Genomic DNA, 26,693 nt, shown 5'->3' with positions numbered 1-26,693 from the left:
GACAGTGTTGCTTGATGAGCTTTACGTATGGATTTGGCTGTAAAAGGAAGTCCTGTGCTTCCCTTATGTCTGTGTATCAGTACCCAGACCACAGACGTCATGCCATCTTGGTTGTTGTTGTTGTCTGTATCCTATTCCCCTTTTCCCTTGCCGTTGAAGCAGGGAGCAATGTTGCAGTTGCATTAGAATAATCAAGGTATATTGGTTAAGGGTAGTGATTTCCATGCCTTCTGTTAAGCGTAGTAAATGCCACACCAGCAAGTTACCCCACAGCATGCTTTTCTCATTTCTGTCTACTAGCTTTTAGAGATCCACAGTGTTTATCCCATGCCCCTTTGAATTCTTGGACTGTTTTAGTCATCATAGGGAATGGAACAACTCCCCTATGAGGAAAGACTAAAGAGGTTAGGACTTTTCAGCTTGGAGAAGAGACGGCTGTGGGGGGATATGATAGAGGTGTTTAAAATCATGAGAGGTCTAGAACGGGTAGATGTGAATCGGTTATTTACTCTTTCGGATAGTAGAAAGACTAGGGGGCACTCCATGAAGTTAGCATGGGGCACATTTAAAACTAATCGGAGAAAGTTCTTTTTTACTCAACGCACAATTAAACTCTGGAATTTGTTGCCAGAGGATGTGGTTAGAGCAGTTAGTATAGCTGTGTTTAAAAAAGGATTGGATAAGTTCTTGGAGGAGAAGTCCATTACCTGCTATTAAGTTCACTTAGAGAATAGCCACTGCCATTAGCAATGGTTACATGGAATAGACTTAGTTTTTGGGTACTTGCCAGGTTCTTGTGGCCTGGATTGGCCACTGTTGGAAACAGGATGCTGGGCTTGATGGACCCTTGGTCTGACCCAGTATGGCATTTTCTTATGTTCTTATGTTCTTACCACCTCCTCTGGAAAGGCATTCCAGGCATCCACCAAACTCTCCATGAAAAAATATTTCCTGACGTTTGTTCTGAGTCACCCCCCCTGGAGTTTCATTTCATGATCCCCCAGTTCTATCATTTTCTTTCCAATGGATAAGGTTCAGAGTCCGTGTATCATTAAAACCTTTCATGTATCTGAAGGTCTGTATCATATCAGCCCTGTACCTCCTTCTCTTCCAGGGTATATATGTTTAGATTCTATAGTCTCTCCTCATAGGTCTTCCAATATAGACCCCACACCATTTTGGTAACCCTTCTCTGGACCGTCTCTCTCCTGTCTCTATCCCTTTTGATATGGACTCCAGAACTGAACAAAGTACTGCAAGTGAGGCCTCACTAAGGTCCTGTACAAGGGAACTATCACCTCCTTTTTCTTACCGGTTAATCCTCTTTCTATGCAGCTCCGCATTCTTCTGGCTTTAGCTATCGTCTTGTCACATTGCTTCACCATCTTCAGATCTCCAGATACTATTACCCCAAGATGCCTCTTTTGGTCTGTCTTTCACCCCCACCACTAAAGTTCTATTGGATTACTGCACCCCATATGCAAGACTCTGCACTTCTTTACATTGAATGCCAAATGCCAAATCTTTGACCACTCGTCAATATTTCTTAAATCTCTTCATTCGCTCTACTCCTTTAGCGTGTCCATTCTGTTGCAGATCTTAGTATCATTCGCAAATAGACACACTTTAACTTCTATCCTTTCCACAATGTCGTTCATGAAGATATTTATCAGTACCGGTCCCAACACCAATCCCTGTGGCACTCCACTTAACATGGTTCTCTCCTCAAAGTAGATTCCATTTACCAGTACACTCTGTCTCCTATCAATCAACCAGTTTGTAATTCATGCTACCACCTTGGCGCTCACTCACAAGCTTCTCATTTTATTCACTAGCCTCTTATGAGAGACCGTATCAAATGCTTTGCTGAAATCCAAATAGATCACATCAAGCCTCGATCCAATTCTCATCACCCAGTCAAAAAAATCAGATTTGTCTGACAGGACCTTCCCCTGATGAATCCATGCTGCCTTGGGTCCAGCAACCCACCAGATTGTAAATAGTTCACTATCCTTTCCTTCAGTAGAATCTCCATTCATTTTTCCCATGACAGAGGTGAAGCTAATCAGCCTGTAGTTTCCGGTCTCTTCTCTGCTACCACTCTTGTGAAGCAGGACCACCTCCAATCTTGCACCACTCCAATTTCTAGGGATCTACTGAACAGGTCTTTCAGCGGGCCCACCCACACATTTTATTTATTTATTTATTTATTTTGGGTTTTTATATACCGGCATTCGGGAACGCAGTCCCATCATGCTGGTTCACATAGAACAGGGGTGCATCATAAACATAAACTAAAAACAGTGGTGCGGAAAATGCAGTTACATATAACAGGGAGATTGGAACTTGGCAGAGAAAGAAGAGAAAGGACAGGTTATTAATTCAAACATGTAAACAATAATGGAGATGGTTAATCATGGTGTAATTGGAGATAAGGATTGGCGAGGATGAGATATATTAGTTTGAGTCCGGGAATGCTTGTATGAATATCCATGTCTTTAGTCTTTTTTTGAAGGTTGAGATGCATGTTTCCAGTCTGATGTTAGAGGGGATAGAGTTCCATAACGGTGGAATGGCTGTAGAGAATGCCCGATCTCTTAGCGTGATGTGTCTGGTGGATTTGGGCGGTGGTACCTGTAGTGATCCTTTGTATGCATCTCTTGTCGGTCTTGACGAGTTATGTAGTTGGAGAGGGATCTGTAGGTCAATGGGAGCCAGTAGATGGATATTTTTGTATGTGGTAAGAATGGCCTTGTATATTATTCTAAAGTGTATGGGTAACCAGTGGAGGTTCTTTAAGATGGGGGTTATGTGATCCCTTCTCCTGGAGTTTGTCAGTATTCGTGCAGCTGCATTTTGTACCATCTGCAGCGGTTTGGTGTAAGAGGCGGGAAGACCAAGTAGGATGCTGTTACAATAGTCCAGTTTTGAAAAAATGATTGCTTGCAGTATGGTTCTGAAATCTTGGGCATGGAAAAGAAGTCTAATTCTTTTCAGCACCTGTAGTTGGTAGAAACAGTCTTTGGTTGTTTTGTTGATAGTAGCTTTGAAATTCAGATGATTGTCAATTAGGACTCCTAGGTCTTTGAAATTCAGACGATTGTCAATTAGGACTCCTAGGTCTCTCACTTGTGTAATTGTTGGTGTGTCTTGCTGTGTTGGGATGATGGTGCTGTTCTCAGAGGTGATGAGTAGGAGTTCTGTTTTGCCTGAATTTAGTACCAGGTTCAGGCTGGTGAGGAGGAGAGGAAAATTAGTTTCTTACCTGATAATTTTCGTTCCTGTAGTACCAAGGATCAGTCCAGGACACCTGGGTTGTGACTCCGCACCAGTAGATGGAGACAGACTAAAACTTGTGGGCGGAGCCATATATGCCCCTGTGCCAGTCACAGCCCCTCAGTCTTACGGAATGTCAAAGTAGAACACAACCAGAGAAGTAAACCAAACTAGATACCGCTAACTAACGGGGAAAGAAACACCCCTTCTGGAAACGGACTCTCCAACCGAGAGAGCGAACAAGCGGAACAGAGCAAATCAAAAAAACACAGAGCGGACTCTCCATTACTTCAGCGCAGCACTGCGGGCGGGATCCTGGACTGATCCTTGGTACTACAGGAACGAAAATTATCAGGTAAGAAACTAATTTTCCTTTCCCTGTACGTACCAGGATCAGTCCAGGACACCTGGGATGTACCAGAGTAACCTACTGAGGGTGGGAAGCAGAGAGTCCCGCTCGGAGTACCCTCTCTCCAAAACCCCCAGAATCGGTAGCCCGGACATCCAGCCGGTAATGCCGGATAAAAGTATGCAACGACTTCCAGGTGGCCGCCCTACAAATCTCTTGAGGCGACACCTGAGAAGCTTCCGCCCAAGACGCTGCTTGAGAACGAGTCGAGTGAGCCCGCAGCCCCACGGGAAGAGGTTTGCCCCGCACCAAGTAAGCCGAACCAATGGCCTCCTTGAGCCAACGAGCAATCGTTGTGCGGGACGCTGCAGCTCCTTTCTTTGGTCCAGAAAACAGGACAAACAGATGATCTGTGACCCGAAACGGATTAGTGACCTCCAGATATCGGAGAAGGGATCTCCGCACGTCAAGCTTCCGTAACTCCCTCTCTTCAGCAGTAGAGGAGTCTCCGCACGCAAAGGCGGGCAACTCCACCGATTGATTAACGTGAAAGGACGAGACCACTTTCGGTAGAAAGGAAGGGACCGTCCGTAAGGAAACCCCCGATTCAGAGATACGCAAGAAGGGTTCCCTACAGGACAGGGCCTGTAACTCGGAAACACGCCGTGCCGAGGCAATCGCCACTAAGAATGCCGTTTTTAAAGTGAGATCCTTAAGAGTCGCGCGTTTCAAGGGCTCAAACGGCGCCATGCATAGAGCGGAGAGAACCCAATTGAGGTTCCAAGCCGGACAAGGCAGACGTAACGGGGGGCGAAGGTGTTTAGCACCCCGAAGGAAACGAGCAATATCCGGGTGAATCGCCAGAGACTTACCTCGCAAACACCCCAGCGCCGCCACTTGGACTCGTAGGGAACTGCACGCCAGACCTTTGGCCAGACCCGCCTGGAGGAACGCCAGAACCTCAGCGACGGAAGCCGAAGTGGGGTCCACCCCGCGCTGCACGCACCAGTCCTCAAAGACAACCCAGACACGGACGTAAGCCAAAGACGTCGACTGCTTCCTGGAACGCAGTAGCGTGGCCACCACCGCATCTGAATAACCTTTTCTCTTCAGTCGATTCCTCTCAAAAGCCATGCCGCGAGACAGAAGTGATCCGCATCCTCCAAACAGACGGGGCCCTGATGAAGTAGGGCCGCCATTCCCTGGAACCGAAGGGGTGCCGCCACTGCCAGTTGTACGAGGTCTGCGAACCACGGCCGGCGAGGCCACTCCGGTGCCACCAAGATCACATTGGCCGGATGCAACTCTATGCGCCGTAGAATCTTGCCGATCATCGGCCATGGGGGAAACACGTAGAGCAGCACATCCGTCGGCCAGGGAAGCACCAGCGCATCGACGCCCTCTGCCCCCCGCTCTCGACGTCGACTGTAAAATCGCGGGGCCTTCGCGTTGTGCCACGTGGCCATCAGATCCATGTGGGGTACTCCCCACATTTCGCAAATGAGAAGAAAAGCTTCGTCCCCCAGCTCCCACTCTCCGGGATCTAGACGATGACGGCTGAGATAGTCCGCCTGCACGTTGTCGACTCCCGCAATGTGAGACGCTGCGAGGTTGCTGAGATGTAGCTCCGACCAGGCCATCAAGCGCTGAGCTTCCTCCGCCACCTGGGGGCTCCGGGTCCCCCCCTGCCGGTTGATGTATGCCACGGTGGTCGCATTGTCCGACAACACTCGGACCGCCTTTCCCCTCAGCAATGGTAGAAAAGCCTGCAGGGCCAGACGGACCGCTCTGGTCTCTAGGCGATTGATAGACCACTGGGCTTGCGACACCGACCATAGGCCTTGAACTGAGCTCCCTAGGCAGACCGCTCCCCAACCGGAGAGGCTGGCATCCGTGGTCACCACTGTCCAACTGGGCACCAGGAGGGAGACTCCGGCGGAAAGGTGACTGGGGTCCAGCCACCAACGCAGGCTGGATCTCGCGTGTCCCGCTAGAGGAAGTGGTAAGTGGAAATCCTCCGAGACCGGCTTCCAGCGGGAAAGCAAGGATGACTGTAAAGGTCGCAGATGAGCGAACGCCCATGGCACCAGCGCCAGCGTGGAAGCCATAGACCCTAGGACCGTAAGGTAGTCGCAGACTCGTGGATGGCGGAGAGACAACAAGCGTTGTACCTGAGTTTGCAGTTTGACCATCCGTTCGAGGGAAAGAAACACCTTGCCCTGCTTTGTGTCGAAAAGAGCTCCCAGATATTCCAGGGTCTGCGTTGGTGTCAGATGACTCTTGCTGAAGTTGACCACCCATCCCAGGGACTGCAACAGATGGAGGACCCTGGCCACCGCCATCCGACACTGATCCTCGGATTTCGCCCGAATCAACCAGTCGTCCAGGTACGGATGGACATGGAGACCTTCTCGGCGCAGTTGCGCCGCCACCACGACCATCACCTTCGTGAAAATACGAGGGGCCGTTGCGAGCCCAAAAGGGAGCGCCCGAAACTGGTAATGCCGACCCAGAATGCAGAATCTGAGGAAGCGTTGGAATGACGGCTGGATACCTATGTGAAGATACGCTTCCGTGAGGTCCAGGGAGGCCAGGAACTCGCCTGGCCGGACCGCGGCGATGACGGACCGGATGGTCTCCATTTTGAAGCGAGGAACGCGTAGGCATCGGTTCACCCCTTTGAGATCCAGAATTGGTCGGGACGTGCCGTCCTTCTTTGGAACGATGAAGTAAATGGAGTAACGGCCCTTTCCTTGTTGGCTGACAGGAACGGGGGAGATGGCTCCCAAGTCCTCTAAGCGGCGGATGGTGTCTAGCACCGCCGCCTTCTTCTCGGGAGCCTTGCAGGGTGAGACCAGGAACTTGTCCACTGGAATGCGAGCAAAATCTAATGCGTAGCCGTGTCTTATCACGGTGAGGACCCACTGGTCCGACGTTATTCCGGCCCATCTCTCGTAAAACGACAGCAACCGCGCCCCGACGTTGGGAACAGCGTGCCGAGGCTGCTGCGGGAGAAGGGCCGACCCTCTTTCATTGTGAAGACTTGGGCGCCGTGATGGCCAGGGCACCCCCTGGTCTACCAAAACGCCTCCCACGAAAGGACTGCTGCTGCTGCTGCTGCCACTGTGGGGTACGGGAGGAGGAAGACCTGAACGAGTGCCCCGACGACCTTTGAGGCCGCGCCCTCCTGGGCCCACGAAAGCGGGACCTGGCTGAAAAGGAAGGCCGCGACCTGGATCTATCTTCGGGCAACCTGAGAGCCCTATTTTCCCCCAGGGAAGCCATCAAGTCATCTAATTCCTTGCCGAACAGCAATTTACCCTTGAATGGCAGCGCCCCGAGGTGAGCCTTTGAAGAGCCATCCGCCGCCCAGTTGCGTAGCCACAGGAGGCGGCGAGCCGAGACCGACGCCACCATGGATCTAGACGAAGTGCGCAGTAGATCGTGGAGTGCATCTGCGCCATATGCTATTACCGCTTCCAACTTATCCGCTTGCGCTGCCTCGTCTGCCGAAAGGTCCGCATTGGCTTGAAGGACCTGAGCCCAGCGTAAGCCCGCTCTCAAAGCGAAATTCGTACACATGGCGGCCCGAATTCCTAGCGCTGAAACCTCAAAAATCTTCTTGAGCTGTACTTCCAGCTTCCTGTCCTGAAGGTCCCGAAGGGCTGTAGCACCCGTAACCGGGATAGTAGATCTTTTCGTTACCGCCGAAACCGCCGAATCCACCTTGGGAAACTTGAGAAGGTCCAGCGCATCCTCCGGAAGCGGGTAAAGTTTGTCCATGGCCTTGCTGACCTTCAACCCTAACTCCGGGGTGTCCCATTCCCGGAACATGATGTCTGTTGAGGAAAAATGGAACGGAAAAGCAACTGCTGGACCCGTGAGGCCTAACAGGACCGGATCCATGTTCGCTTCCTGACGAACCACCGCCGGAGGGGGGTTTATTCCCAGTTCCTGGATAATAGCTGGAAATAGAGGTGGCAATTCATCCCTACGGAAGAGCCTGACCACTTTGGGATCGTCTCCTTCCACAGCCTGTGAGCCTTTGGCTACGCCGGACGTAGCGGAGCCGTCCGCTCCTACATCGTCGGGCCCCTTCTGGGTCTCTTCAGGGGAATCAGCGTCCTCCTCGGGGGAGGAATCGGTGTCGGCCTCCTGTGGGACGCCACGTGGAGGCCGCTTCCCCCGCGAGGTGCCCTGGGGTCCCTCCGCGACCCCCGAAGGCTTCCGGGACCTCTTCAGCGGTGGAGCTCTGCGAGCCTCACTCCGGCCGCGCTTGCTTTTTTTGTATTTTAGGACCTTGCGCAACAAAAGCGCAAGGTCCTCCGAAAGAGAGCCCGAATCAGATGAAAAATCATCGGGACTCCCCGGGGACCCTGTGTCCCCCGAGGGACCCCTTCCGACCGCGATTCGCTGCGGGGAAAGCGCGGGAGGCAAGGCCGAAGGCCCTGCCGATTCCCGCGCCATTTCGCGGCCCGTGGCCAAAATGGCCGCCACTCCCGCGCTGATCGGGAAAAGCTCTTGGGGCTTTTCTACGGCGCCCCCCCCGCGCGGAGGCGATCGCGCGGGCCGAGAACGAGCCCCCCGAGGCGCCCCCGACGACCCCTCTCCGCCCGGGATGCAGGCCGCGCAGAGACTTTCGCGCGAAAGACGCGCGCGCGCCGAGCCACAGGCCCGGCAGACCGAGCCGCGAGGCATGCCGGCGAAGAGGCGCGAAGACGGAGCAGCAGGAGCGACGAAAACAGAAGAAAAAAATTCGAACGGCCTCCCCCCGTCGGCGGCGCCCCCCCTGCGAGCGGCGCCGCGAAGCAAGAGAGAGCCGGCAGAAAATAAAAGCAAACCTTTTTTTTTTTTTTTTTTTTTTTTAACAAGAAAGCCTGTCGCTGTCCACGGTCCTGGAGCCCTAATCCAGCAGGGGTGAGTGAACCGGGCTCCCCGGTGTCACCCCTGACGCTGCTACTAGGCCAGCTGGGTCCTCGACCCTAGCAGCGGCCTCAACCAGGGGGGGGTGGTCCCCTCAGAACCTCACAACCCCCCTGGGAGGCAGGGCGAAGGGACCTAAGGGACAATTTGGAAAATTACCCAAACAGAAAACAACGTAGCCTAACTGGCCTAAAGGAATAAAAAAAGAACCGACCCTGACGGAGTACCAGAACCAGGGCAGGCAGGGCTGTGACCGGACCTGCACCATCTACTGGAGACAGAGTAAGACTGAGGGGCTGTGACTGGCACAGGGGCATATATGGCTCCGCCCACAAGTTTTAGTCTGTCTCCATCTACTGGTGCGGAGTCACAACCCAGGTGTCCTGGACTGATCCTGGTACGTACAGGGAATTGAATTTTTTGAAGGCATGTGTTCCAGTAAGACAGCGTTTTTGCGAGGGAATCCTTAATGGGGATCAGGACCTGTATATCATCAGCGTACAGGAAATGTTTGAGGTTGAGGTCGGTGAGAAGTTGGCATAACGGTGTGAGGTAAATGTTAAATAAAGTAGGAGACAGGGAAGAGCCCTGTGGGACTCCTACTGATGAAGGGTGTTGTGAGGATTCTTTGTTCTGTAGCTTGACCTTGTATCCTCTATTGCTGAGAAATGATATGAACCAGGAGAGTGCTGTGCCTGATATACCTAAGGAGGCTAGCTGGTTAATGAGTAGGGAATGGTTAACGGTGTCAAAGGCTGACGAGAGGTCCAGTAGGATCAGTAAGAATGATTGACCTTTATCAAGGCCCAAGATGAGGTGATCTGTTAAGGAGATGAGGAGTGACTCCGTGCTAAGTGTTTTGCGGAATCCGTATCGTGGGGTGTGTATCTTTTCCAGCCCCATGGTCTTGTCCACTTTCAATTTGCCTAGCTCCTCCCATACATTCTCTTCTGTAAATTGAGTTTTATTTATTTATTTATTTATTTATTTTAATTTTTATATACCGAAGTTCTAGTAGGGACTACAAATCACTCCGGTTTACATTATCCGGTTTACATTTATCCCCATCTACAGTCTTATTACGAGCAAAGGTCCTCCTCCAGGGTCTTCTTTAGTGAACACCTAACTGAAGTATTTGTTTAATATTTCTGCCATTTCTTTGTTACTCTCGTCACTTTTGAATTTCACTATACCACTTCTGACCTCCCTTCTTTCCCTGATGTATCTGAAACATGTCTTGTCTCCTAGCTTTCCCTCCTTGGCCATCCTTTCTTCCATTTGAACTTTTGCTTTCCTTATTTCTTTCTTCATCTCCTTCAATTTTAACAGATATTCTTCCATGTTTTCCTTTTTTTGGGATCCTTTATACTTCTTCAATGCTGTTCTTTTTGCCTTTATTCTTTCTGCCAGGTCCTTAGAGAACCAGATTGGTTTCTTCTTACTCTTGTTTACTTTTCTAACACATAGATTTATTCCTTTGTATAGCTCCTTTTAACTTGTCCCACTATTGTTCCACCTCACCCATTTCCTCCCAGTCTTCCAGTTCTTCCTCCAAAGTCTATATTTTTTAAATTCAAAACTTGGGTTTTCATGTGACTTCTCTATATCCTATTTGCATAATCAGAACACACCGTCTGATGATCACTGGTGCTCAGCTGAGTGCCTACCCAACCATTAGAGACACTATCACCATTAATGAGCACTAAATTGAGTATCACGCCCTCTCTCGCGGGTTCCATTACCATTTGTTTGAGCAGAGTCCCTTGAAGGGCATCCATTATCTCATAGATTCTGCAGAAGGGATTCTCCAATCTACATTCGGCAGATTAAAATCTCCAACTAGCAACACTCTGCCCTTCTTTCCAACCTATCGGATGTCTTCAATGAGTTTTCTGTCTAGTTCATCTGAGCCTGTGGCCTGTAGATCACACCAGTAACAATGGCAGCAATATACTCATTTTTTTGGGATGGTTCATAATGCTTCTTCTCTATCCCATGTCCCTTGCAATTCAGTTGCTTGGATATTGTTTTTGACATAAAGAGTTACTCCTCCCTCTTTCTTAGCAAGTTATAGCCTGGGATGGCCGTATCCCAATCATGAAAATCAGTGAACCATGTCTCCGTAACATCTACAACATCCAAGTCCACCTCCACCTTCAGGGAATGCAGGTCTGGGATTCTGTTGCCCAGACTACGAGCATTTGTAGTCATAGCTTTCTAGCTGCTCTTTGTAGTCACCTTTTCTATCTTCCAAGAAATAAAGAAATATTACTCGACAGTTTAGGTGCCACACCCCCGGAAGCCCTCTCTTTCAGTAACTACAACAGAAGTATGGGTTCTCTTGTTTGCAAAATTATCAGTGGCTTTAGTTTAAATAAAATATATCTTAGCAAGCAATGTTATCTGAACTGGGATATATACAAATTAGTTCTAAGATAATGTCATCTTATAAAATAGTATCACATTTTTACAAATGGTTCAAAAATTAGAGAGCTGCAAGATAACTGGAAGAGAAAAAGCATGAGAAAGAGACTAACAGCACCTTAGTCCTTAAAAGTCTGTTGTATTTATGAAATAAATGTATGGCAGCTATAACTCAAACTTTACATTTTGTATTGCACAGGACAATTTACAGGATACCCTTTCTAAAATTGCTAGTGTTAGTTCTGTTTGTTAGAAGTAAGAACTATTTATTTGTTGCCTTACTGACTGAATTTAAAAGAATGTTGGCAATCAAGCTGGAAGTGAATCTGTTCAAGTTTAAATACTTAAGACAAGTTTTCAGATAAGATTTGGAAATCAATGGTTGTGAAAAATATGTATAAAGATGAATGCCTTGTGAAATACTGTTTATAACAGTCAAATATGAAACAGAGGCTGCAGAAAAGCATGAGACATTACCATGTCCATAAAATATGGGAATCAATAGATGTTTTTGTTTCCAAATAGCCTCTGAATTAAATTTTGTTGCAAAATTAAATGTGTATCTATGTATATTTCACAAGCGGGTTACTGCTTTTGCTGCATAACTTCTTTGCATGTTGGAAACTGTGGCGAAACAGGAATTTCAGCCATAAATGTCATTGTTCTACCTTGTAAAACTTATTTTATCCTTCTGATTTTAAGGTTAAAGAGCAGGTGGCAGCATTACAGTAGAGGGTGCAACAATACTAGCAGCTGGAGCAGAAGGAGAGGCAAGGCAGAGTCACAGCTGAGAGTTACTGCTACAAGGAGAGAACGTGTACACCCGAGAGTCACAGTTACTATAACAGAGAGAGTCACAGCTACTATAACAGAGAGAGTCACAGCTACTGTAACAGAGAGAGAAATTATTTCACTGGGATAACCTGTGCAGCTGATCTTATCAGGATTCATACAGCTGACTGAAAATAGTGCAGTGTCTAGCAGACAAGCTGCCTAAAAGACAGGACTTTTCAAACAGATCGTACAGCGGTAAAGTACACACAGACTTGCATGTGCAAGTTCATTCTGAAAATACTCAGGTAATCTGCCCACTATCATAACTGAAAAAATGGTGTAGCTCCACACTTTTGTTCTAGATCAAGAAGAATTATGAGTAAGAAAACCTTGTGAAGGGAAGCAACATTTTAAATCTAAATCTTGTATGGTTTCAGAAAAATTAAGTATGCTTGGACAATGTACTATTCAGAAACTGACTTCAAAGAGAAGTCATGTCACGGCGCATTTCTCCTCTGAATTTAATTTAATATACACCACTAATCATGGCTAAGAGATCCATCCAAAACGGTGAACAATTTATAAAGTTTTATGAACTCGTAACGATATAATCAATAAATTCCAGATCAAACCATGGAGGACCGAGAGTGATCTAGGCCCCCAAGACAAAAAGGGTCATTGGCCCTTAACCTTCCATCCGAGACCCTCAGGTATTGCACTGTTGCTTGACTGGTCAGTCTGCCCCTGAATCATACACACAAAAACAAATTAGAATCATAATAAAACTGATGATCCTCAAGAATTCTCTTCAACCCATCCTATCCTACTCAACAAAAACTCTTATACAATTAATAAAAAAAAGCCAAACCACATCTGCTGGTCCTTAATACAGACATTTAATAATCCTTTGCATCTATAGGCACATGTCCCCAGTTCCTGTCTATGAGAAACAACCACACCTTGGTTTTCTATCTAAACACCATGGGCCGGATTTTAAAAGGGTTACACGCATAAGGTACCCGCGTAACCCTTCTACAACAGCCCTGCGCGCGCCGAGCCTATATTGCATAGGCTTCCGGCGCGCGTAAGTCCCGGGGCTTTCTTGGGGTGGGCGTGTCGGGGGGCGTGACGCGGTCGGCACGTCATCGGGGGAAAGGGCATGCCGGGGGCGTGACGCGGTTGGCGCGTCATACGGGGGCGGTGCCGCGGGCGTGGTTTCGGCCCGGGGGAGTTCCGGGGCATGGCCGCAGCCACCAGACCAACCCCCAAACCGGAACATGGCGCGCAGCAGCCGGCCCAGCGCGCGCAAAGTTATGCCTGTTTCGAGCAGGCGTAACTTCTGCGACAAAGGTAGTAGGGGTTTAGATAGGGCTGGGGGGATGGGTTAGGTAGGGGAAGGGAGGGGAAGGTGGGGGGAGGCGGAAGGAAAGTTCCCTCCGAGTTCCCTCCGAGGCCGCTCCGATTTCGGAGCGGCCTCGGAGGGAACGAGCAGCGCGGCAGGGCTCGGCGCGCACAAGTTGCACAAATGTGCACCCCCTTGCGCGCGCCGACCCCGGATTTTAGAAGATACGTGCATATCTTATAAAATCCGGCGTACTTTTGTTCACGCCTGGTGCGAGAACAAAAGTACGTGCGCGCGCTTTTAAAATGTACCTCCATATGATTAGATTCAAGTTTAGCTATTCCACAGGATGGGAGCTTTCTGAAACCTGACAAAACAAGGAGAAGTTAACCCACTGAAATACATTACCACTAGTGCTTTCACTAGAAAATGCTGTAGCGACACACACCTGCCCCAGGTACAGAGGGCTAGGAGTAAATCAGACCAGATGTTTAAACAATGCAAACCTCTTCTTAAGCTGGAAAATAAAGCACAGCTTGAACAAAGCAGACACTGGGGATAAAACATCCTATTTTTAAAAATACTAGATTCCTTTGGCCACACATGTTGCAAAGCTCTTGGCAGTGGAGCGATTTAAAGGCCTCTGGGCTGAAGTGGCCTTTTCACCCTGTGTTCTTGGTGGTAATCTTCAGACTCTGAGCAGGGAATTTGAGGTCAGTGAGAGTTTTGAGAAACTATTTCCCTGTTCCTGAGGCTCCACGAGGAGCGACTTTTCTGTCTGGTCATAGTGGCACTTCATGAGACCCCAGGGCCTCCCGAGTGCACGCATGCCAAACCACAGTCTTTTTCCTGTCAGGTTATGCAGGCTCATATTATAGCAGCGCTTCTGGAGGAGTCAAGAATGCATAGGCTCTGGCCATTTCTTTTCCGAGGCTTCCAGTGATATCGCTCAACGCATGAATGCTGCAGGGAAGGGATCTTCCGGCTCCTTGCCCAGCTGCAGAGTATTAGGGTTCGGGAACAGTGATCATTTAAAGGTTCAGGCATATTAAAATTTTAAAAAACGATGCTTTTCTTTGGCTTGTTAGTTTTGCAGACGCTAACATGATATTTGAAGAGACCAAATCAACTGCAGAGGGCATCACTGCAACAAGCGTGACGAGATGCAGGCTTCAGAGGCTGGCTCTGTGCCTAGTCAGCACAAGGAGAAATTAATCCAGAAATGCCAGGCCAAGCAGGTTGGCTCACATGAACCCATCTCGTGCCAAATACTACACTACTGTCCAAGTCTTCTACGCATTAAACTTTAAACCAGGAAGTTGTTATATCTTGGTTAAATAAAAGATTTCCTGAAGAGACTGACTTTTTACAAAATTCAATTGTATCTGATTCTCTAGTACCTCTCCACCAAAGAAAGAGAGCATAGAAACAAAGCACCTCTTCTGAATTTATCATGCAGGAAGAAACTGTACCTCTTCAGATGATTTCTCTGTAGTCATCACAACCTTCTGATTTTGACCATCAAGCACACCATACTGGCAGGATCAGACTGTTGAAGTTCTCTAATATATTGCCGATTACCAAACACATAGTTCCAGTTCTCAACTGGAAGATACGTCTAGTGGTAAGAGCAGTAGGCTGAGAACAGAGGAAGCCGCTTCCCCACCATGTTTCTTGTGGCCTTGTCTCAGAATCAAACTTACATTCTATTACAGGAAATACCTATTGTACCTGCGTTTGTAACTCATCCTGAGTAATCAAATGCAAACTCAGAATCCATGGAAAACGGAGAGATCCGTTGTGCAGTAATAGGTGGTCTCCATAAACAGCGAGACAAATCAGCATGGCAAGCGAGTGATGTCATCGACAGCGCAGAGATGGGTAAAGCTGCAGATTTTTCCCAAGGCGGCAATGCTTTGCCTCAAGAATGTTGATATGAACGCCATCAATGACGCTGTATTGAATATCTTAGAAGGCAAGGAAGTGAAACACCTGAGCATGGACTCATTTACAAACAAAACTACCCTACTGAGTTCCTGCAGTGGTGGGGCCGCTTGGCAATAGTGATCATAACAAGATCAAATCTGAATTAATGACTGGAAGCAGGCCAGTAAGTAAATCCACAGCTCTAGCACTAAACTTTCAAAGGGAAACTTTGATCAACTGAGAAAAATAGTTTAAAAAAATAAATAAATAAAAAACTGAAAGGAGCACCTACAAAGGTAAAAAGTGTGCAAGAGGCGTGGGCATTGTTAAAAAAAATACCATCCTAGAAGCACAGTCCAGACGTATTCCACACATTAAGAAAGGTGGAAGGAAGGCAAAACAATTTCCGGCATGGTTAAAAGGGGAGGTGAGAGAGGATATTTTATCCGAAAGATCCTCCTTTAAACATTGGAAGAAGGATCCAACAGAAGAAAATAGGAAAAAGCATGTAAAACGCTGATAAGACAGGCTAAAAGAGAATTTGAAAAGAAGTTGGACATAGAGGCAAAAGTTCATAAAACTTTTTAAAATATATCCGAAGCAGAAATCCTGCGAGGGAGTCTGTTTGACCGTTAGATGATTGAGGGGTTAAAGGGGCACTTAGGGAAAATAAGGCCATCACAGAAAAACTAAATTAATTCTTGCTTCAGTGTTTACTGAGGAGGATGTTTGGGAGATAACTGTTCTGGAGAAGGTATTCATGAATAATGATGCAGATGGACTGAACCAAAACACGGTGAACCTGGAAGATATAGTAGGTCAGACTAACAAACTGACCGAATGGTTAACATCCCAGGGTTTTGAAAACTCAAAAATTAAAATTCAGACCTATTAAAAATAATTTGTAACCTATCATTAAAATCATCCATTGTACGTGAAGACTGGAAGGTGGCAAATGTAAGCCCAATATTTAAAAAGGGCTCCAGGGGTGATCCAGGAAACTATAGACCAGCGAGCCTGACTCCAGTGCCGGGAAAAATCATGGAAACTGTGATAAATAAAATCACAGAACATTTATATAGACATGGTTTAATGGGACACAGCCGACATGGATTTACCCAAGGGAAGTCTTGCCTCTTAAATCTCCTACATTTTTTTGAAGGGGTGAATAAACCTTTTCCTGATGGCATATGACAAGTGAGGTAATCAAATTTGCAGATGATACAAAATTATTCAGAGTAGTTAAATCACAAGCAGACTGTGATACATTACAGGAGGACCTTGTGAGACTGGAATACTGGGCATCCAAATGGCAGATGAAATTTAATGTGGACAAGTGCAAGGTGATGCATATAGGGAAAAATAACCCTTGCTGTAGTTACACGATGTTAGGTTCCAGGTAAAAGATCTGGGTGTCATAGCTCATATTACATTGAAATCAATCAGTAATATTGCAAATAAAAAGCACTTATCTGGAAAAGAAATGACACTGGTTTAATGTTGAATGCTCAGTCTGTGGAGTAATCTTCCACTCATCTGATGTTATAAAATAGATCCGGTAAGGTTTAAAAGTTAGCCGGCTAACTTTTATTGTGGATATTCAGTGTAACATTTATGCCGCTCAGTATCCCAGATCTCTTATCCAGTTAATTTTAGTTAGATAGGTTAGCCGGCTAACTTTTATTGTGGATATTCAGTGTAACATTTATGCCGCTCAGTATCCCAGATCTCTTATCCAGTTAGCTTTAGTTAGATAGGTTAGCCGGCTAACTTTTATTGTGGATATTCAGTGTAACATTTATGCCGCTCAGTATCCCAGATCTCTTATCCAGTTAGCTTTAGTTAGATAGGTTAGCCGGCTAACTTTTATTGTGGATATTCAGTGTAACATTTATGCCGCTCAGTATCCCAGATCTCTTATCCAGTTAGCTTTAGTTAGATAGGTTAGCCGGCTAACTTTTATTGTGGATATTCAGTGTAACATTTATGCCGCTCAGTATCCCAGATCTCTTATCCAGTTAGCTTTAGTTAGATAGGTTAGCCGGCTAACTTTTATTGTGGATATTCAGTGTAACATTTATGCCGCTCAGTATCCCAGATCTCTTATCCAGTTAACTTTAGTTAGATAGGTTAGCCGGCTAACTTTTATTGTGGATATTCAGTGTAACATTTATGCCGCTCAGTATCCCAGATCTCTTATCCAGTTAGCTTTAGTTAGATAGGTTAGCCGGCTAACTTTTATTGTGGATATTCAGTGTAACATTTATGCCGCTCAGTATCCCAGATCTCTTATCCAATTAACTTTAGTTAGATAGGTTAGCCGTTTTAGGAGTTTTTGAATATTGGCTCCATAAGGTTTTTTTTAATTTTGTATTTATTGATTTTTTTATATTTATGTATTGTATTATATAATGTATTTTTCTTTCTGCTGTAAACTGCTTAGGGCATTCCCTTCAGATCAATTAGGCAGTATATGAATAGAAATGAAATGTGAATTTGAGTCTGTAACCCTGATTGAATTATTTTGTTATTTAAGGGAAACTTTGAAAATTGTTGCCATCTGTTAAGGGTTTTTATTTGTCTAATGTTGAGAAAAGGAAATAAAGGAAAGCATTAGAGATGGATAGGATAACAGTCCTCTCAAATATCTATTCCTATTGGGGAGAAAGATTTAGAACAGAGGATCTCCCGCAGATCTCATTATCTGGGGCCTGTTTCACCTCTAGTTAGACTGGAATTTGGTTATTAAAATACACTCTCTCTCGATCAGCAGGGCAGAACCTTCCTGGATTTGTCCTGGGCCGCCCAGGCCAGGAGAAGGTGGCTTGCTGACAAGTGTCAGGATGTTTTGGATATACAGGGTCAGTTGTCCCTGACGTACCCCGCTAAGAATAAAGCCATCTATCAGGATCATTTGGCACATCTTTTTTGATCCTGAGCGTCTGAATACCCTTCTGCTTGGCAGCTTGTGGTAATTCCTGTTTCTATGTTGGAAGCTGTAATCTATCCTCCTTCTTCTGCACAAGTACAGTAAAACATTGTGGGGGGCGGGGCGGGCATATTCAGTAAGACATGGAGTAGAAAGTTAGCTGGATAACGTGTCCTGGATATATTCAGTGGGACAGATGCTGCACCAGGTATCCCTGATTAAAGTTATCCAGCTAACTGAAGTCAGATAACTTCAAACTTTACCAGACAGATTTGGAAAATCGCCAGTTTTAAAGTTATTATTAGACTATAATTAGCTGGGTAACTTCTCCTGGTGCAAGTCAGGACATCGTGCTCACGGCTAAACACATTGCACGGACTCCATGGGGGTCTGTTATAGACATGGTGTGAGTACAATCCAGGCAACGACAGAACCCCAACGCCATGGCCATTGAAAATAATTGAGCCGCGGTACGGCCGACGGCCAGTAGGCCGCAAGGGCCAAACTCGACGGTAATCGATGGAAAAGGGTAAAAACTTACCGGAGTACAGTGGTCAGAGAAAAGTTAGAGGAGGGACCCCTGTGGGGCAATTTAACTTTAAATAATTCCGTGAGGAAAATTCCTGTCAGGAATGTGGTCAGAGCTCCTTTACCGCGAGGCTACTGCTGCGCGGAAAAAAGAAGACTGAAGGGGGACCCCTGCCGGCTGCAGGGTTGGTGCCGTGCTGGGCATGGCCAGTAGGGGCCAGTCAGAGTTCTGGAAACTTTGATAGAAGTTTTCCGTGATTGGGCTCCATGCTGGTGATGTCACCCATATGTGAGGCCTAACCTCCTGCTTGTCCTGTGAGAAATAGCTTGTTCATTACTTTGGTCCAATTGAGCCTCCCCCCCCCCCCATTCTGATAAAATCATGCGCTTCACTGTTTTATGGAGGAGAAAGACCTTTTGTGGTTTCCGAACGATCCGAGGATAGGGTCTCACGCAAAGGACTCTCATTTTGGAATCTGATATCTTAAGAGAAAAGAGCACTCAGGAAATCAGGGATACAAGCTCTTCCTCCCAGAACAGTCTAATGATTGAGGAATCCTCTTCTTTGGAAGAACACTCCCCATCTACCATGGGGCCCAGGATACTTGCCATATCCAACTCCTCTTCTCCTACCTATCTCAAGAAGGCAGAAGCCACTGGCATGCCTGTTGCCACTCTAGGCCACTCGAGTGCAGGTCCCCAGTGATGGCAGGGCACCACTCTGGTTCCTCTCGCAATGGGCCTCGCCATAGCATAAAAGGCCTGGTGCATAATTATCACAAAATTCAATAAAAACACCCCTTGAAGAGAAGCACTCATCCCAAGGGGCCTCCCAAACTCCCCCTCCCCCACCCAGAGACCCCAGATGATTAAAATTCATGGATTGGAGCTATGAAGGCCCAACTAAGTGGTAATTACATGGTGTCATAGGGCCTGCCAGAACTCCCTGCTCCATAGTTCCTACATGGCCCAGGAGGTTGAGGATTTGGCTTTGCTGTCCCATCCCCACACCTCACCACCCCATTCTCACTGAAGATTCCACGCCTCAAGTCACACCTGGGGCAAAAAGAACTTGCCACCCTACACAGATGCTTGCTCTTACATTCTACACACTCGCAACCTGAGTCGTTATTGTGTCTGCGACTGCAGGACTTCCCTCCAATAACGCCAGCCCAAACCCAAATAAATATTAAAATAAAGAGTCCTGGAGAGCCACTCTAATTCTTTCCCGAGAACTCCCCAATTCATGCTATAACAAAATGACAGCAAGCGCCACGGAAAGGCCGAACCAGATGCCATGCCAGCCAGCAAAATCCACAACCCAACTAATCCCGCAAGAGACCAATTTACCCCGTCAACCACCGTTGGCCATACCCTCAGCTTTCACGACAGCCTGCTTTTGTTCTTCTTGCCTATCTACTTTTTTTTTTTTAAACAGCTTTAAGCTGAGAAATAGGCAAAGTGAAAGACAGGGAGGGTAGGGGGAGAGAAGGAAAACTCTGATCTCCTCTGCTCCTTCCAAAGTGATCTCCCAAAGGTTCAATCGGATCCCAAGGAACCTGGGAGCCACCTGCCAGGGAAGATCCACCAGAGACCAATGAGGAACTGTGGGATCAGACCCCAAAACCTGTTCCATCAAGGAAAGAGAGAAGAAAATTGTTACCCTAGGAGCTGCAACTATTCAACAAAGGGTATCTACCCCATGAATTGTCGCCCAGGGAGAAAACGAACACCTGCTCAACCAGGTCAAGGCCCAAAGACCAGAACCCTGAGAGCCTAGGATCCTTATGCACCAATCCAGCATCTTTCCACTCTCTGTTGGCACTTCTCTGTCTCCTAATCTGCTGGCAGGGTGGAATAAACCCACACTTCTGGATAAAAATGAAACCGCATTGGCTGTTGGGGATTGCAGTTTTGTACACAATGACGGGTGTCTAGTTCAGCTCTTAGGAAAGCTACAGTCAGAGCTGAGGGACCGTAGTCTTCTCCACAGGATGGAACTAGGCTTGGATAAGGAGGGATATCTTACTCTCAAGTTTAATGGTTGGCGGATGGGATATATCTTCCAATGTGGACCAGAATAACTGAGTAGACTGGATAGGCCTTTTGGTCTTTGCCTGCCATCATCTACAATGTTATTTATCTAGTTCAGCTTGTGATAAAGTTGAAGTGAGTACTGAGGGGGGTTGCAGTTCCTCCTATTGAGATGGAAACACTGAATGCACTTTCTAGCTCAGCTCCTGAGGAATCAATCTGTGCTGGGTTTTTTTTCTATTACATGGAACTGTAATAACTGAACACTTACACCTGTTGCATGAATTCTGGCTGCTCCATGTCTAATGAGGACAAATCCAATATACACAGAGACATTAAAAACCTGTATGCATTACTTCCCTCCAACCACCCAACACCACCACAATCCTTAGACTCAAATCTCACCAGGAAGATCTTGCGTTCACCCTTCTGTTTGATGTATTCCTTGGGTAGAAAATCTTTCAACCTACGGAAAGAGAGAGAGAAGCATCAGGAAATGTCCACCATCTTACTCTCCTCCAAACAGAATAATCACTAGCATAAATTGTATTCTCCCTTCCCCAGAATGAAATGCAACACCCCACCCCCAATCCAGTGTCATCTCACTCTCCCTCAGCATGAGATGCAACGCCCCACCCCCAATCCAGCGTGATCTCACTCTCCCTCAGCATGAGATGCAACGCCCCACCCCCAATTCAGCGTGATCTCACTCTCCCTCAGCATGAGATGCAACGCCCCACCCCCAATCCAGTGTGATCTCACTCTCCCTCAGCATGAGATGCAACGCCCCACCCCCAATCCAGTGTGATCTCACTCTCCCTCAGCATGAAATGCAACGCCCCACCCACAATCCAGTGTGATCTCACTCTCCCTCAGCATGAGATGCAACGCCCCACCCCCAATCCAGTGTGATCTCACTCTCCCTCAGCATGAAATGCAACGCCCCACCCCCAATCCAGTGTGATCTCACTCTCCCTCAGCATGAAATGCAACGCCCCACCCCCAATCCAGTGTGATCTCACTCTCCCTCAGAATGAAATGCAACGCCCCACCCCCAATCCAGTGTGATCTCACTCTCCCTCAGCATGAGATGCAACGCCCCACCCCCAATCCAGCGTGATCTCACTCTCCCTCAGCATGAGATGCAACGCCCCACCCCCAATCCAGTGTGATCTCACTCTCCCTCAGCATGAGATGCAACGCCCCACCCCCAATCCAGTGTGATCTCACTCTCCCTCAGCATGAGATGCAACGCCCCACCCCCAATCCAGTGTGATCTCACTCTCCCTCAGCATGAGATGCAACGCCCCACCCCCAATCCAATGTGATCTCACTCTCCCTCAGCATGAGATGCAACGCCCCACCCCCAATCCAGTGTGATCTCACTCTCCTCAGCATGAAATGCAACGCCCCACCCCCAATCCAGTGTGATCTCACTCTCCCTCAGCATGAAATGCAACACCCCACCCCTAATCCAGTGTGATCTCTCTCCCTCAGCATGAAATGCAACACCCCACCCCCAATCCAGTGTGATCTCACTCTCCCTCAGCATGAGAAGCAACGCCCCACCCCCAATCCAGTGTGATCTCACTCTCCCTCAGCATGAAATGCAACGCCCCACCCCCAATCCAGTGTGATCTCACTCTCCCTCAGCATGAAATGCAACGCCCCACCCCCAATCCAGTGTGATCTCACTCTCCCTCAGCATGAAATGCAACACCCCACCCCTAATCCAGTGTGATCTCTCTCCCTCAGCATGAAATGCAACACCCCACCCCCAATCCAGTGTGATCTCACTCTCCCTCAGCATGAGAAGCAACGCCCCACCCCCAATCCAGTGTGATCTCACTCTCCCTCAGCATGAGATGCAACGCCCCACCCCCAATCCAGTGTGATCTCACTCTCCCTCAGCATGAGATGCAACGCCCCACCTCCAATCCAGTGTGATCTCACACTCCCTCAGCATGAAATGCAACACCCCACCCCCAATCCACTGTGATCTCACTCTCCCTCAGCATGAAATGCAACACCCCACCCCTAATCCAGTGTGATCTCTCTCCCTCAGCATGAAATGCAACACCCCACCCCCAATCCAGTGTGATCTCACTCTCCCTCAGCATGAAATGCAACACCCCACCCCCAATCCAGTGTGATCTCACTCTCCCTCAGCATGAGATGCAACGCCCCACCCCCCAATCCAGTGTGATCTCACTCTCCCTCAGCATGAAATGCAACGCCCCACCCCCAATCCAGTGTGATCTCACTCTCCCTCAGAATGAAATGCAACGCCCCACCCCCAATCCAGCGTGATCTCACTCTCCCTCAGCATGAAATGCAACGCCCCACCCCCAATCCAGCGTGATCTCACTCTCCCTCATAATGAAATGCAACGCCCCACCCCCAATCCAGCGTGATCTCACTCTCCCTCAGCATGAGATGCAACGCCCCACCCCCAATCCAGTGTGATCTCACTCTCCCTCAGCATGAGATGCAACGCCCCACCCCCAATCCAGTGTGATCTCACTCTCCCTCAGCATGAAATGCAACGCCCCACCCCCAATCCAGTGTGATCTCACTCTCCCTCAGCATGAAATGCAACGCCCCACCCCCAATCCAGTGTGATCTCACTCCCCTTCAGCATGAAATGCAACACCCCACCCCCAATCCAGTGTGATCTCACTCTCCCTCAGCATGAAATGCAACGCCCCACCCCCAATCCAGTGTGAGCTCAAGGTCAAATACAGAATCAACAGCAGAGAGAGGAGGAGGATCTGGAACTCATGTTCCAGAACGTCTCCTGAAAGATAGCTCAATACTTACACAAAAAGGCCTTTTTCCACAATGGTTCCCAACCTGCCCCTATTATATGCTGAACAATACACAAGGCAGAATGATCCTAGACTTAATAATCTCTCTGAAGGATATTTACAATTGTCCCTGGACAGGGATGGTGGCAAAACTTACTCCAAGAATCCAGGCTTGTGCTTCTGCTCATTATGAGGTCCAAACTGCACCTGGCACTGGTACCCAGCAAACTCACAGGCCTTATCAAATGAGACTGGGTGAGAGCCATTCAAGATATCATCCCGAGCCTGCAAGGAGGAAAAAAGGGAGAGAGGAACTCAGAAGCAGGGAACTACAGGTCTCACTGGAGGAGAGCAGGAGTAAGGCATTGGGGAGATGCAGAGGCAGGCACTGTGAGAGCAGGGAGCTCACAGGTCTCACTGGAGGAGAGCAGGAGTAAGGCATTGGGGAGATGCAGAGGCAGGCACTGTGAGAGCAGGGAGCTCACAGGTCTCACTGGAGGAGAGCAGGAGTAAGGCATTGGGGAGACGCAGAGGCAGGCACTGTGAGAGCAGGGAGCTCACAGGTCTCACTGGAGGAGAGCAGGAGTAAGGCATTGGGGAGACGCAGAGGAAGGCACTGTGAGAGCAGGGAGCTCACAGGTCTCACTGGAGGAGAGCAGGAGTAAGGCATTGGGGAGATGCAGAGGCAGGCACTGTGAGAGCAAGGAGCTCACAGGTCTCACTGCAGAACAGCAGGAGTAAGGCATTGGGGAGATGCAGAGGCAGGCACTGTGAGAGCAGGGAGCTCATAGGTCTCACTGCAGGAGAGCAGGAGTAAGGCATTGGGGAGATGCAGAGGCAGGCACTGTGAGAGCAAGGAGCTCACAGGTCTCACTGCAGAACAGCAGGAGTAAGGCATTGGGGAGATGCAGAGGCAGGCACTGTGAGAGCAGGGAGCTCACAGGTCTCACTGCAGGAGAGCAGGAGTAAGGCATTGGGGAGATGCAGAGGCAGGCACTGTGAGAGCAGGGAGCTCACAGGTCTCACTGCAGGAGAGCAGGAGTAAGGCATTGGGGAGATGCAGAGGCAGGCACTGTGAGAGCAGGGAGCTCACAGGTCTCACTGCAGGAGAGCAGGAGTAAGGCATTGGGGAGATGCAGAGGCAGGCACTGTGAGAGCAGGGAGCTCACAGGTCTCACTGCAGGACAGCAGGAGTAAGGCATTGGGGAGATGCAGAGGCAGGCACTGTGAGAGCAGGGAGCTCACAGGTCTCACTGCGGGAGAGCAGGAGTAAGGCATTGGGGAGATGCAGAGGCAGGCACTGTGAGAGCAGGGAGCTCACAGGTCTCACTGGGGGAGAGCAGGAGTAAGGCATTGGGGAGATGCAGAGGCAGGCACTGTGAGAGCAGGGAGCTCATAGGTCTCACTGGGGGAGAGCAGGAGTAAGGCATTGGGGAGATGCAGAGGCAGGCACTGTGAGAGCAGGGAGCTCACAGGTCTCACTGCAGGACAGCAGGAGTAAGGCATTGGGGAGACGCAGAGGCAGGCACTGTGAGAGCAGGGAGCTCACAGGTCTCACTGGAGGAGAGCAGGAGTAAGGCATTGGGGAGATGCAGAGGCAGGCACTGTGAGAGCAGGGAGCTCACAGGTCTCACTGGAGGAGAGCAGGAGTAAGGCATTGGGGAGATGCAGAGGCAGGCACTGTGAGAGCAGGACTGAGGCATCAGGAGATGCAGACAGGAACACTAAGGAGCAGGTGAGATCTCACTGGGGGAGAGCAGGAGTACGGCATTGGGGAGATGCAGAGGCAGGCACTGTGAGAGCAGGGAGCTCATAGGTCTCACTGGGGGAGAGCAGGAGTAAGGCATTGGGGAGATGCAGAGGCAGGCACTGTGAGAGCAGGGAGCTCACAGGTCTCACTGCAGGACAGCAGGAGTAAGGCATTGGGGAGATGCAGAGGCAGGCACTGTGAGAGCAGGGAGCTCACAGGTCTCACTGCAGGACAGCAGGAGTAAGGCATTGGGGAGATGCAGAGGCAGGCACTGTGAGAGCAGGACTGAGGCATCAGGAGATGCAGACAGGAACACTAAGGAGCAGGTGAGATCTCACTGGAGGAGAGCAGGAGTGAGTTATTGGGGAGATGCAGAGGCAGGCACTGTGAGAGCAGGACTGAGGCATCAGGGGATGCAGACAAGAACCTTAAGGAGCAGCTGAGATCTTACTGCAGGACAGTAAGTGAAATGCAGAGAAATGAGAAAATCGATGAGAAGGGACAAATGGGAGCCAGGGAAGCTGGGCCTTCACAACACAGAAACAAGTATTTGGAAAGGGAGCGGACAGAGATCCTGAGCAGTGTGGAAGAGCACTCGAGGAGGAGCCATCAGAAGGCGGCTGGCAGCGAGTCCTGAGGACTCACAATCTTAACCTGTTATTCCTGTAGCTCCTCCGTTCTTCCTACTCTCAGGGACAGAAGGACAGACCCTGCACATGCAGCAGGTAGAACTGCAGGGGGCATTGTGAAAGGGCAGGAAAGACAGGCATTATTTATTCATTTCTGTATTACATTACCTCCATAATATAGTTTGGAGCAGATTCCTATATTCACGTACATTATAAAACAATTCTGACACACAATTAATATAAAACATTAACAAAACACAAACACACCAAACGTATAAAACAAAATCTACTTAAACAACAGGTGCATTACGAACGCTTCAGCACTTTCTGGGCATTTGGGTCTGCTGATGTCATTAAATATGCCTGAAGGACTACGATGGCAGCCGTATGTGAGTAATCTATTTCTGTCAGCCACCCCTCAGCTCTAGGGATATACAAGCTGAGATGAAATGGAAACTGGGTTGTGGGGGATATAAGAAGAGGGTGTTAAGGAGTCATCTCTCACAGGAAGAGACAGGTAGACATTATCTAGGCATACAAACTCAGCTGCACTGGGAGCTGGGTTGTGGGGTTAGAGGACGAGGTTGATAGGAAGGCTTCACCTCTCACAGGAAGAGACAGGTAGACATTACCTGCGCATACAAACTCAGCTGCACTGGGAGCTGGGTTGTGGGAATAGAGGACGAGGTTGATAGGAAGGCTTCACCTCTCACAGGAAGAAACAGGTAGACATTACCTGCGCATACAAACTCAGCTGCACTGGGAGCTGGGTTGTGGGAATAGAGGACGAGGTTGATAGGAAGGCTTCACCTCTCACAGGAAGAGACAGGTAGACATTACCTGCGCATACAAACTCAGCTGCACTGGGAGCTGGGTTGTGGGGTTAGAGGACGAGGTTGATAGGAAGGCTTCACCTCTCACAGGAAGAGACAGGTAGACATTACCTGCGCATACAAACCCAGTTGCACTGGGAGCTGGGTTGTGGGAATAGAGGACGAGGTT

General features: G+C 48.5%; 1 protein-coding gene across 1 annotated transcript in view; it reads right to left on the bottom strand.

The window, feature by feature from the left end:
- Nucleotides 1–26,693, bottom strand: part of LOC115079620 (talin-1-like) — a 480,705-nt gene that overhangs the window by 417,023 nt on the left and 36,989 nt on the right. The window contains 2 exon segments of the mRNA XM_029583330.1: nt 20,911–20,971; nt 23,470–23,597. Of these exon segments, the coding sequence (XP_029439190.1) occupies nt 20,911–20,971; nt 23,470–23,597 (189 nt within the window).

This window comes from Rhinatrema bivittatum, chromosome 1 (assembly GCF_901001135.1).
Source record: "Rhinatrema bivittatum chromosome 1, aRhiBiv1.1, whole genome shotgun sequence".
Taxonomy (NCBI): Eukaryota; Metazoa; Chordata; class Amphibia; order Gymnophiona; family Rhinatrematidae; genus Rhinatrema; species Rhinatrema bivittatum.
This window is presented reverse-complemented; position numbering and strand designations above follow the sequence as displayed.